Source organism: Phlebotomus papatasi, chromosome 2, assembly GCF_024763615.1.
Source record: "Phlebotomus papatasi isolate M1 chromosome 2, Ppap_2.1, whole genome shotgun sequence".
Lineage (NCBI taxonomy): Eukaryota > Metazoa > Arthropoda > Insecta > Diptera > Psychodidae > Phlebotomus > Phlebotomus papatasi.
The window spans coordinates 1,490,743-1,507,514 of NC_077223.1; the positions used below are offsets into that span (position 1 = coordinate 1,490,743).

At 34.1% G+C, this 16,772-nt stretch overlaps 1 protein-coding gene across 2 annotated transcripts in view; it reads right to left on the bottom strand.

Moving 5' to 3' along the window:
• Nucleotides 1-776: 776 nt before the first annotated feature.
• Nucleotides 777-16,772, bottom strand: part of LOC129802082 (potassium voltage-gated channel subfamily KQT member 1-like) — a 49,720-nt gene continuing 33,724 nt past the window's right edge. Inside the window, exons 5-11 of one of the 2 annotated variants that reach the window (XR_008751753.1) lie at nucleotides 14,572-14,747; nucleotides 14,222-14,473; nucleotides 11,033-11,260; nucleotides 6,095-6,281; nucleotides 2,023-2,185; nucleotides 1,229-1,952; nucleotides 777-1,029 (exon numbers count right to left, since the gene is read on the bottom strand). Coding sequence is in view for 1 of the 2 variants with exons in the window: in XM_055847648.1 (XP_055703623.1) it covers nucleotides 1,487-1,952; nucleotides 2,023-2,185; nucleotides 6,095-6,281; nucleotides 11,033-11,260; nucleotides 14,222-14,473; nucleotides 14,572-14,747 (1,472 nt within the window). In the remaining variant the exon portion in view is untranslated. Of the gene's footprint in view, nucleotides 1,953-2,022; nucleotides 2,186-6,094; nucleotides 6,282-11,032; nucleotides 11,261-14,221; nucleotides 14,474-14,571; nucleotides 14,748-16,772 lie in introns of both variants that reach the window. The other variant, XM_055847648.1, reaches the window with a different exon arrangement.

Genomic DNA, 16,772 nt, shown 5'->3' on the forward strand with positions numbered 1-16,772 from the left:
TAAGGAAGCAAAAATACTAAAGTCGATATTTAGTATCGATTTAACTGTGAGATCCTTTACAATCTCAGCTTCTAATTTAATTTGTAATGTCTTAATTATATGTAGAAAATTTAGAGAAGTAATAATTTCTCAAGCTGAACTAAAGAATAGTTTATAGGGGGAAGTGGGGCACCTTCGAAACTAGGGCACCTTTGAAATTGGAATTTTTTATCTATTTTTAAATAAAATTGAGCCTTATTGTGATATAATTTAGCTTCTCAATCTGTTTGTGCAGCTAAATTATATCACGATAAGGCTCAATTTTATTTAAAAATAGATGAAAAATCCCAATTTCAAAGGTGCCCCAGTTTCAAATGTGCCCCACTTTTCCCTAAAGATAAATAATGTCATTCTATACAAACTATTTGTTTATAGAAAAGCATCAGTCCAAACCAGTCAAAACTGAACGTTTTATTTAATTAGGTTCTTCTTAAATTATCTGCCTCAAGTAAATCATTCATTCAATAGAATAGAAAATTCTTGATAGTCAATAATTTTTTGTTTTCTTTTTCGGTTTTCTAAAACGTTAAAATATAAATTAAAAACCTAAAAGTACTTTGTGAAGGTTAAACTAATTTGTCTTTTTCAAAATTCGAAGATTCTGTTCATGTATTGTAATTCTGGCTATTAAATCTTTTTTAAACGTTTTTACTTTTAGAAATTCTCACTAGAAAGTCTCTTATGTAGGTTCATCCTTTGAAATGAACATGGACATTTTAAATTTAAGTTATCCCTTATTTCGGTGTAGATTTCAGTAACTTTGCTTTTTGATACAATTTTTAGTAGGGGCAGATGTGAACATTCTTGGTAAGTACCGCCCATAAATTATTTGAGTAACGCCCTTATTCCTTAAACAAGACCCAAATCCGGCTTCTGGGGAGTAAAGACGGTTTCAGATTAGAGGTTTAGCACAGTACCCAGATCGGGTACTGGGAGCCGGTATTCAATGCAAAATGAAAGTTTACTTGGAAAGTTCCATTAAGGCTAAAACTGAAAAAAATGTTTTGTCAAATTAACAAGAAAAGTTTGTAAAAAGGATGTTCTTCCATACAGAATATGGAAAAGTTTTGTCATATCAGCGGTCAACTGGATCTTGTTAAAAGTTTGTGAAAAGAGTGTTTTTCCATATAAAATGCAAGAAAAAGTTTTGTCAAATTGGTAAATAACATCCTTTTGAAAAAATTTCAACAAAATCCATTTGTTCGTTTAACAAGACATTTTTTCCAGTGTACGCAAATCATACATTTGGAAAAAATAATATTTTCGTAGAGGTAAACGTTAGTACAGTCAATTATTTTGTAACTTTTAATGCAATATCTGGTGATAATTGCAATGCCCATGTTATTTTACGCTTCCCAAAGCATTAATCTATCAGATTACAAAATATCGCGCTTGGTATAATTTAACTCAATTTTCGTTCCTGTTGAGATACGAATTAATAGTCAGCTTACATGTCATCCTCGATGTATTTCAATTGAGATGTCATAGATGCATTCAGGGAGCTATTTGATGGCTCAATGGGAGCCTGAGTGTGCAAATACTGAGTGAGGAGCATTGTGACACTCTGCAATTGATTATGAATTGCAGACATATTGTTGACCACTTCCGTCATCTGTTTCTCCATCCCACCAATTTTCTGCTCCACACTGTACAGCCTAGCACCCACTGTCATGGGTTTCATATTACCCATTCTATCTCCACTCACCAAGTAACTTCCTGGTTTTCCCAGAGTCTGATCCAGGCGCCTCTGAAGCTCCTTGATGCGCACCATCATGTTGAGATGACCCTGAGAATACTGCTCAATGACATCCCGGACATCGTATGGCTTTCGTGCTTGCTGGAACTTCCTCCTGGCCACAAAGTACTTAATCTTGCGAATGGCACGTATTGCATTCTTATGAGTTTCGGTCAATCTGCAAAGATTAACAGAGGATTTGAGACTTTGGTTGACGGAAAATGTGCATGATGTGCAAAATTCCTTACGAGGTCACTCGAGCTGGTTCTGCATCATCGTCTCCCTCTTGGTCCTGTTCCAATTGCTCAGACTGTTCCACTTCATCGCTAGCCCCTTCCGTGACTGAACTCGTTTGACTTGCAAAAATTCCTCTGGTTGTTTCCTTTTCTCTTCGATTTCGGTTTGGTGTTCCTAAAAATGGGTGGCAAAAAAAGCATGAAGCAATTTCACAAAGTCTAAATTTTATGTTACACATGGTGCAGCCCTTAAAGTGCTAGATTTTACATATGATAGTAAAACAGTTGAATATCCTAAATTTATTCAATAGTTAGGATGAAGTGGGGTTATTCAGAATTATTTCTAATTCGGAATTTTGAGATTTCTCCACTGACTGTTTCACATTGGGAAATGAAAAAGAATACCACGAGGAAGTACTAGCCTTAGGACTCAAATTGATTCAAGCTGATCCTCCAGAATATTTAGCCTGTAAAATTTGCCAGTAAAAGGACATTGGGCAAAAATGTATGGGAGTTGGTCTATGTGGCGACCACAGACGGGACTAAGCGCATTTTATAAGTAATGGTGTAGGATGAAAAACTGCCGAGACCCAGGACCAAGGGGTAAACAACTGACCAAAATTTCATGTCGTAGAATCAATATTCACAAAATATTTACAGTTTTATATGAGAAGAAGAAAATATTCGAATATTTCACTAAATATTCGCGATATTCGCGATATTCGCGATATTCACGATGTCTATGAAATATTCGCAATATTCACGAAAAAATTCCGATATTCGCAATATTCACGTTGGTAGATGTTATAGACTCGCGAAGTGTTTTCCCCTTGCCCAGGACGATATTCACTGGGAGTCCTTGTAAAAACACCTAAAAAAAATACTATTTTCACATAGAATTACTCAACATCAGCTAAAGGAATGTTCATGAATTTCGGTATAGAGTCAATGTATGCCTTAATCTATTTATCTATGGATACTACCCCCTCCCCCCACCCCTCCTTCCAGTAGCCCCCATACAAAATGTGGACTTTTTTTCATTTTAATTTTCCTCTGAGAGAAAGAAGAATGCTGAAACTTGGTCTGTGACCAAGGTTTATGAAAAGTTCTTTAACCATGTATATAGGCTCCTCCCCACTCCACGCCTTCTTCTAGCCCCAATACAAAATTATGACTTTTTCCACTATAACTCTTCTGTGAAAAGAAGTACAAATCAGAAACTTGGCATAGGATCAAGGATAATGGAAAGCTCTTTAACCATGTATAGATACGTTTCCCTTCCCTACTCCTTCCAGCAGTCTCAATACAAAATGTGGACTTTTTACACTATAACTCCTCTCTAAGGTAAGCTAGGAAACTCAAACTTGGCATGGAAACAAGGTTTATGGAAGGCTATTCAATCTTCATTTCAAAAGAAAATAAATAAATATATCATAGTTAGAAAAATAAGTCAAAATATGTCTTGATTCTATTGAAATCGATCAATACAATGAGGACATATCTCTTTCTATAAAACATTAAAAATATCAAACATACATATTATAAGATCATTAAAATCGGTTGAGAATAGTTTCGATAATTAACACATTTCTAAGGGCCCAAGTAAACTCAGGCTGACCCTCGAGAATATTTGGCCGGTAAAAATTGGCAGTGAGGGATTGAGTAAAAGAAATTTATAAAAAAAAAAGACCTATAAATTGGTGATCTTAGGATTCTAGAGGGTCAGCCTGAGTTTACTTGAGCCTGTACATTCAGGTGTTCTTCTTCGTGATTTTTTTTCATTTCTACATTTAAGGTAAAGTACCCTCACTCGACCAGGTCCTAGACTCGACCGGTGGTAAATTAAATAAATAAATTGAATAAATAAATCTACCGGTCGATGTATTTTACTTTGTTTTTTGGTCAAATGACAAACCGCGGTAGTGTAATATACTCAATAAATTTACCTCGGAAAAGAGCAAAAAATTAAAACTTAAACACCGAAAAATATTACATGCATATTTTGAGAAATTCATAAAGTTTGATAGTGACATAGTACCATTTAAATTTGTGTTAATTTTAAACCGGTCAATTAGACCGGGTCTTGGTAGGTTTAGTGTTGAAGAACTTAATTTAAAAATCTTATGATGACTTTCGAAAATAGAAATTCTTAACTTTACATTAAAAAAAAATGTTTAAGTGCAAAAATATTTAAAACTCTTTTGAAAAATTGTAAATCCTGAAATATTTTGTCGGAAATATATCCGATAAAACGAAAGGTAAACTTGTAAAATCTTAACAAATCTTGTTTAGGTGAAAAGTTCTTTCGTAATGTTAGATTGTGCGAAACAAAAGCTCGCATGCAACGGAAAGAACTTCGAAATTTTCAAAATATTCAGCAAATGTTTTTACAACATTATTTATTTTAGAGGCTAATGATGCGCTTTTTTAAGTAACTTCTGAATTCTACGATAGTTTTTGAAACTTTAAATTTGTAAATCGATGTCGAACATGAATAAGCTTTAATTCACTTTTAAAGTTGATCAGGAGGATTAAAACCTTTACACAAAAGAAAATTTTCAGGCAAAACTTGGAATTAATGATACGTAGATAGCTTCTAACTCGGAATTCGAAATCCTTAATTTTTTCACAAAATATTTAGTTTAAATCTTTAAAGCCTTTATCCGATCTAATGATTCCCTTAACCGGGCGGAAGTATCTCATCTCCACAGCTTACACTCGCGATTAGTTCTTATTTTTATTTTTAATAATTATTCTTAATGATATTTCCGAAAAACAATAAAAACATATTTTGAAAAATATTTATAATAACGAAATTTGGTGACTTATGACCAACGCACAATAACTTTTGTTTGTAAACATGTTTTCAAAATTTCCCATGAGAATGAACGAGATGACTAGATCTATGTTTCATTCACTCTCATTGAAATGTCAAAAACATGTTTACTAAACAAAAGTTATTGTGCGCTGGTCATTATAGTGAAATTTATTGAATATTATCTGAAAACTTTTTAAATTCTCTTTGTGAATGTAATAAAATTTCAAAATCGGAAAAGACTGTGTTCGCTCCTTGTAATTTTTAAGGAGCGAAATATACGGGCTAATAAGAATTGCTGAATTAGGTGATAAGTTAAGTTACGACAAATTCTAATTCAAGGAATGATTTTAGACGTTTTAGACGCGGCACCATTGATAGTTACATTTCTTCCTTCATTTATTTAATCCAGTGTTCAAGAAACTTAATCAATTCTTTATGTATCATTTCTCAAAACCACCAACATTTCCGGTTTTAAGTATAAAGGGCGTGGCCTATTTTTAAGTAGGGTTTTTTTTATAAATAACCTGAAGTTAAATTTGTACGTGTACCTTGTTTATAAAGTGCTACATTATCTACACATATGCATCAAAAAATACAAGTGTTAAAATTTATGGGTTAACCTTACTAAAGTATGTCAAATTTAAAATAAAATAAAATTGAGTAAAAATGCTGCAAAATGAGGGGAGTTCTGCATAAGATAAACAACGTGCAAAAGCTTTTGCAGTTGATGTTTTCTCGGAAAACATCGATGACCTAAAATACAGTGACCATTCCCCTCAAGTTCAGTCCCAAGAATATGAGTGTTCTCGCCCAAAGTGCAATTCACACATGGACGAGATATATGTACTCTGAATGTCGTGACAAAACATATAAATATTCCACCTCTTCTTGGACATAAACTGATTTCACGTGTAACAAAAAAAAAATCAGAATAAAAGCACCATCAACACACCCTCCTTGCTAAAGGAGCTGGTATCGTAAACGTTGTGTTACGTGCCGTACAGAACAGTAAATATACACGGATTTTCGTTTGCCACTTTATTTTCTTGTACCCATACCATTGGTTGCAATTATTTTCTGTGAAATGACATATACAAGACATAAAATAAATGACTGTACCCCCCGAAAAAAAATATAAGTATGTTTTTTTTGTGGAATTTGGAAGCTTAGAAAAGAACAAATAATAACGCTTTATAATTGCGTATTTTTTTTAGGGAGGAATATTAATGGTATATTCATCTGAAGATATTAAATTTATGAACTTACCAATGCGTGTGTCGTCATTGTAAAAAGCAGCGTCACCCTCAGTTGACTCGCTCCTTGGCGTTGGCTGCTCACCAGCTGTCTGGGTAGTCGGGGTACTACACGCTGCTGCTGTCTGCTCCATTCGATTGCGACTCTTGCGACGCTTTAGGACGCTCGCTCCGCGTTTTGCCACCTGTACCATTAGGGTCTGACCCGAATGTTTCAATAGAACAACATTGAACATCGAGCGTTACAAACAGAACGGGGTAGCGAGGCAAAATTAGTCAAATTAAATTCATGGAAATGCGATGATTTATGACAAATGATGAATTAGGAATATTTTCTCATGCCAAGACAAAGTTAGAAGCCAAAAACAATATTACCAGATTTATCATTTTAATTAATTGTACATGAATATGCATTATACTCTATACATACAAGACATTAATTAGGTAACTATACAGGGTAGAATTTCTACAATTTTATATGTACAAGGATGAGGTTCAATGTTCATATTATAGCCACACTGAGAGAAATCCAAAAAAGTTAAAATAACATTTCGGATATGTTAATTTTACCCTGCATTATTGATCCGAAATCGGTGAAAATATTATGCTTTTAGGTGTATTAGGTGTTAACGTTACCCGTTTTCTTGCTATTTTTACCCTTAAAAAGGTGTAAAATTAACATTAAAAATATGTTGATATATTTTTACACCTAAAAAGTGTTAAATTTATGAGGAAAAAAAGTTAATCGCACCCCCGTTTTTTTCTCAGTGCAGAAGTCAAATTGTTCACGATGGTTCATTTTCAATCACTTTCAGTACTTTTTGTAGCTTTTTATGGGGAATCAGTGGCGCAATAGGCAAGACCGTTGACTCTTGGGCGGATCGATTCCCTGGCTCGATTCACTGTTGTGAGTTCGAGTCCCGCCCGGTGCAAAGATCTGAATGTTTAGAAAAAGACATTTTCACTGTGATATAACGTAATAAAAATGCACCGCCTCGCCCAACAACTCCGGGAGCATGGAAGAAGCATTCGCCATACTACGGGAAGGCGCTCCTGGGCGGTCTACAATGGACTTCGCAGATTCTTCCAACACGGGATATAACGCATTGTAAAAATGATTACCTTGTAATACATATCTCGATACGATTAATAATAATAATAGCTTTTTATAATGGAGAATAGAGAAATTCTGTCATTCACAGACGAAATGCAATTTTTGAAGTATAATTTTATTAAATAAAAAGACGTCTTGTTAGGTACTTATCATGTAAAATATTTTACATTATAGCGATTTTGCATTCTATCGCTATCATGTAAGGACTTTTACTGCTCGAACTCCACAGAGAAAGGATTATTATATAATCCCTCGATTTTTCACCCCCAAAAATTTTCATCTTCCATCCCCCGAGAACCACTTTTCTCAACATATCTTCACATTTCAGACGATTTCTTACAAATCATGTCTCGCAGTTTGTCCGGGCGAATCAATCCTAATAACAGTTTTTCAAGGTCAGAGGTTAAAAAGGCTCTAGAGAACGCATTTCTCAACCAAATGGTATCAGATTTCAGCACGTTGGAAAGGTCTTGGAATTCCTGGCATGCTAGAGTCGATTTCAATCGGTTATGAACCGATAATGAACCGGTTTCTAATCGATAACTGCTTTTTATCCGATATTCAAAGGTATTTTTGGCGATCTTTTAAGACATTTTTTTATATGTTCAGTTTCGCCTAGAACTTAGGACCGATTAATCCGTGATCAATCACTGTTTATGTGGAACCGTTCTTCATTTCAGTCATCCAAAATATTATTCGATTATTTGCTACTGACACCAAGATCAGTAGGTCAATTCTGAATATCTTTTTGGTCCCCCATTGGAATTCACAAATATTTACGAACATATTTACAAAATATTTTTTGCTGTGTACGAAAATCCATTCTATTACTCTTTAAACTATTTTCGTGGATCTTTATGAATAGACTCAAACCGGTACTTTTGAAGTATAGCATCTAAGACATGTGTTCGAGCACTTGGCAAAGTCTAGTACACTTTGCCATCCCTTTCTCTTAATCTTTCTAAACCATTTTAGAAAGAAAATAGAGAGATCTTACTCTTGGAAGTTATCTTTAAATATACTTTCGTAACTCCGTAAATAATTACAAAAGTTGTATAAATCAATTTTACAGGAAATTAATTTAGGTTGAGAATAGCGTTACAGATAAAGATGATTAAGTACCAGCTGGATATCACAAAAGTTTTGCTAAGATAATAAACGTCCGAAATACATTTTGGGACGATTGAAAGATATGAAATTTCGTGACGACCTGTTTATTGATGAGGTCATTAAGAATCCTACCCAAAGAGGTCATTGGTTAAAAACAGTCACGAAATTTGGGGTTCAGTCATTTTCATTGTTCAGGGAATATGGGAAATATTGAAATATAAGAAAATAGAATATTTTAGAGTAGGGTACGGTAATTATTCGACTTTGTCTTAGGGTGGAGTCACTCTTTTCTACCACTTATGGATTAAAGTTAAATGATATTGCTATGAAAAATAAACTTAATATGATGCATTCTGGGAGTTTAATTGTTGCAAACTATACCTACCTATAACGGTAACCCTGTTCCAAAATGTATATCCCTTATGAACCTCAACCAATCAACCCTTAAATCGAAATAGAATAATAGTGGCACAACATTCCATGAAGGAACAAGGCTTTCCAGCAAGGGGATTTCTAGACAGGCATTATTATTTGTTCTTGTACGGGATGAGATTTTCAGTCCTATGCCCGTGGAATCAAGTACAGTGAAACTCACTGGATGCGTTTCGAACACTTTTAACGTCAGAAAAAATCCTGATGACCTAAGGATTTGAACCCGGGACATTTGCTTCATAAAATAATTGCTCTACCGCTCTACCACATGACCCATTCTTTCCGTACAGAAGTAGATCTTGAAAAATTCGAAAATCTATTTGAAGATCCAAAAAAGAGACTTTCTTAGTTCTTAATACTTTCGCAAGGTGGCGGAAGTTACATCCTGTTCGAATTTCGAAATGTTCAAGTGTCAAAATGTGATGGTCTTCACATTGTTGTGAGGAAAAAAACTGAACAACGATGTTTACTGTTCTCGCCCCAGATATTTAATCACTCCATAATCACTGAGTAACTCTTTTGCGAGCTTTTTAGTGTGATATGTGATAAATTTTCCCCAACTTGTTCGAAAATTTAGTATGAAAATTCGAAATAGAATTTGAATTCTTCGAACTTCAACTACTTTTTGTGCAAATAGAGTTCCATTTACCTTTCATCCAAGACACTATTGGAGAATCAAAATCTACTTGTGATCGGGCTCATTGAGTGCCGTGACTTCTTTTTTAGAAGTTCTCATCCTTGAAAAAAAAATCCGTTTTATTACATTATGTCCTACGTTTCTTTGCTATATTTTTGATGTTCTTATGTGTCTATTTTTAAAGAATCGAAATGCTTCATTCGCAGCTAGAGATTTCAGAAATTTCACAGCAGTCGCCACCTACTTTAGGCGGAAATTCATGAAATTTCTTGAAATTTACCAACTCTATTCGCAGCTGAAGTTTGAAAAACTCAAAGATCGATTTCGAAAGCAAAAGAAAAGAAATTTTTACTTCTCGTTTCATCCGCATGGTGGCCGAAGTTCTTCGTTTTCGAAATTCGAAGTATCTCTAGTATCTAACTTTATGTGTTTTTACTTTTTTGTTGGGATAATTTAAGCAAAAAATGTCTTTATAACTCTCTTCAACATTCATAATCACTAAGTAATACTTTTAGCAGCTACTTATAGTGTGATATTTAATAAATTTTCTCCACCTTGTGCGAAAATTTAGTTTAAAATTTCTTCGAGTTTAAATTCTTCGAAGATCAACGACTTTTTCTTCGCAATCCGTTTACCTTTTATCCAAGACACTATTGGACAATCAAACTCCAGTTGTGAATGGGAAGAAAAGTTCGATTCCACACTATGCTATCAATCAATACATTTTTTCTCCCTTTTTCCAATTTTTTTTGTAATTCTTCAGTCTTAAAATACGAAACAGAGCTATAATCAGCTTGCTTATTTGCTAAAGTTTCCCTTTAAAAATTTAATGAATTGAGATTGATTATTATGAGACTAATACGGTTTCGGTTATTTATTACTAAGAAGATGGCACCTTACTTGTTACTTTAAGGAGAACTTTTCTCAAACTTCGAATAGATTGCATTTAGAATAAACATTGTTATATAGCGATGTGTTACGTTCGTGTATTAACACGCTATACCCGAGTTCAATTAATGGAATACCAGTGTTTATCTGCAAATCAATGGTTTCTACTGATTGGCTTGGTGTATTACTTTAAAAATTCAACCCAATCGATTTCCGATTTGTGCGAATGCCCGTACTATGGAGGTCAGATGTAAGAAAGCATGAGGAAGAGGACTTGAAATACAAACAATTTGTAAACAAGCGGTCGTTCAATGTTGACTCTATCCATGTTTGAGTGGATTTAATTGTATTACTTAAACAAATTTTCAAAGGATTTGAACTTCCAGGCATTACTGTTAAATACTGGAATTAATTTAACAAATAATGTGTTCAAAAACTATTAATACTGAAGGTAAAACATATTAATTAAACCAATTCCATTATGCAAATGGAAGAAGGAATGTACAATCGCCATATTCCAACATTATTAACATGGAACGTAAAGGATATGAATTTCAAAATGGTTTCAATGGTGAAAATAAAAATAAAAGAACAAGAGCAAAAGCCTGAGAAAGTGTACATAGTGATGTTGTATGAAATTTTTCCCAAGAATGGAAGAAAAAAAAAAGAGAAAGAAAAGAAAGAAGCGAACGCAATTTAGTGTTACAAGAAGCTTAGTTAATTCAAATTAACAATTGTAGTTTTCTAAGTACAACACATGGTGCACTTACCTTTCCCAATTGTGTTGGAAGTACCGTGGATCCCGACTGTTGATGTGCCTCATCTTCTTTGTTCTGCACATGAATATCCCACGTAGCTTCACTATGGAATTTCTTGTCGGCAGCATAGCAACGCCATAAACATTGTATGAGCATTGCTGCAGCAGGTATTTGGCGATTGAAATGCTTCTGACGTTGCTTCTGTTGCACTTTTAGGGCAAAGCCAGAGCCAAGAATACCCTGCGAAATATTGCAACAATATACGTCAATAGGGTTTCACTTCATTACAGCTTTTCATTATTTACTCTTTTTCACTCTGCAGCTTTTTGAAATTTTATAACTAAGTAAGGTAGTTGGAGAAGGTCTTTGAAATTTTAAATTTCCTAGAACACTTTTAATTAGGATACAAAATTGCAAGAACTTTTATAAAATAATGAAAAATAGTTTCATCATAACTTTACAATGCCGTTGCTCTATGAGTGATACTCTTTGACTTGATTAAAAGAAGAAAAATGATTCTACTTTTCTGAATAAAAAGCCCACTAGAAAGAAATTTTAGGCCACGCCCCCAGCATTTTAGGAATTACGCTTGAATAAACGTAAGAGAAAAATTTCGGCAAAGGCACGGGAAATGTGTAGTCGAATACAATTTTCCAAAAGGCAAATCTTAACTGAATATCTCTTTTAGAGTCCTTTGAAAGAAGTTGAAAGCTTGAAAAACTAAAAATTTGATTAAAAAAATTAAAATTACTTTGAGACTTACTAACAGTTTTAGATGACAAAAGGAAAAATCTACGAAGAAGTACTCTCGAATATAAAGTCTTGCCTCCTTCGTGGTTCTCTATTTCTTTTTGTTTATTTGAATTAGTGAGAAAATCTCAAAATTCCAAAATAGACATGATTCAGAATTACCCCATCTTACCCTAATGTTAATATTTTTAAATCTTTAATCTTTAATAATATGTAATAAAAATTTATCATAACTAATTCGATTTTCAGCGATGTCTAAATTGTACCGCCCATTGAAAGGTATGTCACGCCCCTATTAGAGCTTACACTTTCATTTCACTCAAAGATTTCATTGAGAAAGAATCTCTGAAATTTCCAGTACTTTTAATTTTCAACAATTCTTTAGGACGATGAATAAAAATTGACAATAATACTGTTACAGAATTCCCCTTGATCAGAATAGTTTTCAAGTTCTTAAACCAGAGGTGTGCAAGACCCGTTTGAAATCGAACAAACGTCAAGTGAAACTTCTACGTCAATGGTCGAAAAGCTACCTGAACAAACTTATTTTGACGTTTATTTAATTTCAAACGGTTCTTGTACACCCCTACCTTAGAAGTGTCAATTAAAACAAACGGGTCTAAATTCGTGTCTTGGAAAATCTGCCGAATCGGCATACCGACATGAGATCGACACGTCGACACGAGATCGACAAATCCGCGCGAAATCAGCAAATTGGAATAATTTTTACAAAAGACCCGCACCCGAGTGAACCTTGAGTTGCACAGTTATATCTATCCCTTGATCTTAAGTTTTTTTTCTAATGTTTGTAGGTAATCGTAAAGTAGAAGGTTGTAGGAATTTAGGTTTTTTTTTACAAATCTCCAGTTAGAGTGAAAGACACATCTATTCACTGAGAGAAATCCGAAAAAGTTAAAATAACATTCCGGAAATGTTAATTTTACCCTGCAGTATTGATCCAAAATCGGTGTAAATATTACCCTTTTTAGGTGTATTGGGGGTTAAATTTACCCTTTTTCATGTTAATTTTACCCTTAAAAAGGTGTAAAATTAACATTAAAAAGTGTTGATATATTTTTACACCTAAAAAGTGTTAAAGTTATGAGGAAAAAAAGTTAATCGCACCCTCTTTTTTTCTCAGTGTTGGGACTTTAAGAACTCGTGTCAGGACTTATTGACACCCTACTCTGTACCATTTGGAATATGAAATTCGAACACTTATCCTAGATTTTATTGTATGCATTAAATAAATTTCAATATTTTGACAAAAGTGTCAATAGGGGTTTTCTGTCGAAGAGGTGTTCCTTTATTATTTATTATTTATTAGAGGTGATTTTTATTATTTTTTATATCCCCAATTTTTTTAAGCAAAACCCTTTTGGGAATAGAAACTAAAATAACTAATAATAGTAGAAATTTCTTTAAAAAATGCCTTTTTAAAGAAAATTTCCCCTATCCTTGTAGGAAGATACGTCAGAATTTTTTAAAAAAGGCAATTTTTGACGAAAATTGTTTCTAGTGTGTAGACACCATAAGAACGAAAAAAATCAGTCATTGGTATTGTCAGAAAAATAACTTAATTTATTGGCTACTTTTGTGCCTGTCGTACATAGAAACAAAAAATGCAATGTATCAGACTCTGTTGGACTTTGTAAGGGTATATGTAAAACGTTTTATTGATTTTGGTAATCTGTCTAATTTTTATTGTCGATTTTCGGTCTGTAAAATGCATTGCGTCCTTAAAGGGTTAACTAGTTAGGGTGGCGGCAATACTTGTGGCCACTGTCTTTACTTATGGCCTGCAAAAAACCTTACAAAACTCAAAAAAAAAAACTTTACAATGTCAAAAAATTATTTCGGAAAACCTCAAAATTAAAATTATTTGACGTGTTCTAATAGCAAATCACATTTTTCTGGTTTTCGGAATCATTTTTTGACAAACATTACGACATGGCCATAAGTAAAGACAGGCCACAAGTAATGCCGCCACCCTATACTTTATTGAACTGATTTTTAATTCATTTACTGAGAGGCAGAGCCCAAGTCAATTTTTGGATAGAATTTCTCCAGAAAACCCAAAATAACCTATATAAAAAAATAAGGGTTTCGGACTTTTGAAGGAGGTCCCCGAAAAACCTTAACTGCTACCTCTCACCGTATGGCTTCTAATCGAACACTTTAGTTACAAGCAGTATTTAGAGCGGTGTTCATGATTTTTCCGTTTTAATAATGCTACAACGTTTCGAGGACTGTTGACCCCTTCATCAATTTCCACACGATTATCCACTTAAGAACGAATTAACAGATCATTGGGGAATAGTCTACAAAAGAGATATGGATTAGGGATTCAACATAGCAAAGAAAGTAGCACGCCCTTGGATCACTGGCACATCATTCCACTCACTCTGCAAACCCACTAATATTGTTGTTCACTTTAATTTAGAAACTTACAGCAGGGAGTGCAAAAAATGAAATGGCAAAGACACTGAAGCACGACGCTACAATTTTGCCCAGCCAAGTTTGTGGTACGGCATCTCCATATCCTATGGTCGTAACCGTAATAACACCCCACCAGAGAGCATCTGCGTAGCTGGCAAAGTGTTTCTTGCCATCTGGACCAACCACATCCTTCTCTGCCAGATACACAAAGTACGAACTGAAGATGAGCCCCAAGAATCCAATGTAGAGCGTCGTAATCAATTCCTGTGAATGAGAAATCAAGGTGGACGAAAGAAGGGTAAAGAAGTCCATTGTCAGAGAAAATCAATATTGAATTTTAAAATTGTTGATTGTGGTATTACTTGGCGATGGATGTAGACAACAGAGCCGAGTAGTCGCCACGTGCCGCCCTGTCGATCGACATGCAGCATACGTAGTATCTGCAGAAAGCGAATCCCGCGAATGGCGCTTGTTGCAAAGACCTGACCATTTGACCCAACAGATAGTACTACCATGGACGCCACCACGACGATCAAGTCTGGCGTGAGCAGAGAGAGAAAAAAAAATAAAATTTATTCTATATCCCTGCATTTGCAAATAAATTATAATTAGTGAGTCTTTTATTGTGGGAACAATATAGTAATTCAATTTGCGTGTCCAATTGAATGGAACAAGGAGCTTTCCCTCCCGGTTCATTGCGAGGAAATTACCCATTAATCAGAATAGAACAAACTTTATTTGTCATGAAACAAAAATCAATAATTAATCCTCATTTAAAATTCAGCAGATGTAGAACAAATATATTATATATAGAGAAATCCCGCGCTTTTAGACAATTCAATTTGAAGACTCAGAGGAATAGCAGAAAGTTGATTCAAAAGTTTCAGTTATAGAGCCCCAGGGTAACAACAGAATGAATATAATAGGGAAAAACGCGCTACCTTCGGATGAATCAAGCTCCGAACAACTCACTTCTTTTCAATATTTTTTTTTAATGAATTTCACCCATTATAATAACCGGGGGAATGTAGGGGAGTTCGGGGTAGACTTAGCCACCAAATGAAATTTTTCATTACGAATAATTTGTACAAGAAATGTTTGTATGAGGCTGATAAATATTTCAATGAATTGGAAGGAATAAACAGTGGTTTCCTCAATATTTCTTCGAAGGAAAACTATAAGATACCACTATCTAACACTATACGTGGCTAATTCTGGCCCGGTTTCCCCTACTCTCCCTTCGAACATTCATGCCTTCGAATAATGTAAATTTTCTTTTATTTTTCTTAAGAGACTTATCAATTTATTGATAATTATGTGGAAGTTTCTTAGAAAAAATAAAAGAAAATTCACATTATTCGAAGGCATGAACGTTCTAAGGGAGGGTACTTTCTCCTATATTTTAATAGCTAGTCCAATGTCTCAAATAATCTAGAAAAAATCCATGTGGCAAATCCATTACGAACATAGAAAAAAAATTGAGTTGTCCGAAGTTTGAGTCATCCGAAAGTAGCGAGCTTTCCTCTATATAAAAAATCGGATTCATAACATTTTGAGCTAAGGGAAGTGTACCACGGATCGGAATGTCAAGAGACGTGCTCCATATTTAGCTGAAAATGTGAGTTCCAAAACACTATTTGGTATTTTTTTACATGCCAATTGATATACAGTGGGACCTCGATAGAGTCAACCCCCGATAGAGTCAATCTCCGATAGAGTCAACAACTTTTTTTTTACTCTACGGACTCCGATAGAGTCAACTTGGACCCAAATTGACTTCTATAGAGTCAACTTTTCCATTATTATTGAACTAATAATATTGTATGACTTTTTTGAAATTAAAATCAGCGTTTTCGTGTATCAATGTAAAATTTTTAACACAAGAAAAACAATATTATAATAAAATTTGTATATTCACCGTGTAATCAATTTTCGACAAAATAATTTTCTTTTCGTGATTTTAAGCGTTTTTGCCGATATAAAGTTCTCTTGCTTTTTCTCACTTGTCTTAAGATTTTTCGATTAAGCCCTATGATTTCGTATAACGTGCTTTCCTGTAATCACAAAAATAACGATTTTGGCGGTGAAAGGGAGGGGTTGGGAAGAACTGAGGATCATAATAATAATCCCCAGGTTGACTTATTAGGGGGTCATCTGAAGACTCCAAGTAGATATCTCTAACTATTTGGCGCCCATTTTTCAGAACAAGAAGAAAATGAGAAAAAATGGTGTTATTGCTCTTTGTGTGAAGTTTAGAGCTTCTAGTTGATGTTATAACGAAAAGAAGAACAATCAATCTCTTCTTTCATCGAATAAAAGTTTGAAATAAATTCTAATTAATAAAGTTAATTGCATAAGTATTTTCAACAATTAAATATCTACTGGTGCTCTTCTAAAAAAAGTGAAAAAAATAAATCTGTAAGACACAATTTTCTTATCTTAACATCGTGGGCGCAATTTTACACGGAAAACATTGTGCCGATCCGAGAAACAGATGGAATAAAACGTACTTGTTCGCAAAAAATAATTTATTTTCAATATACCTTGCCAAAACAATTAAAAA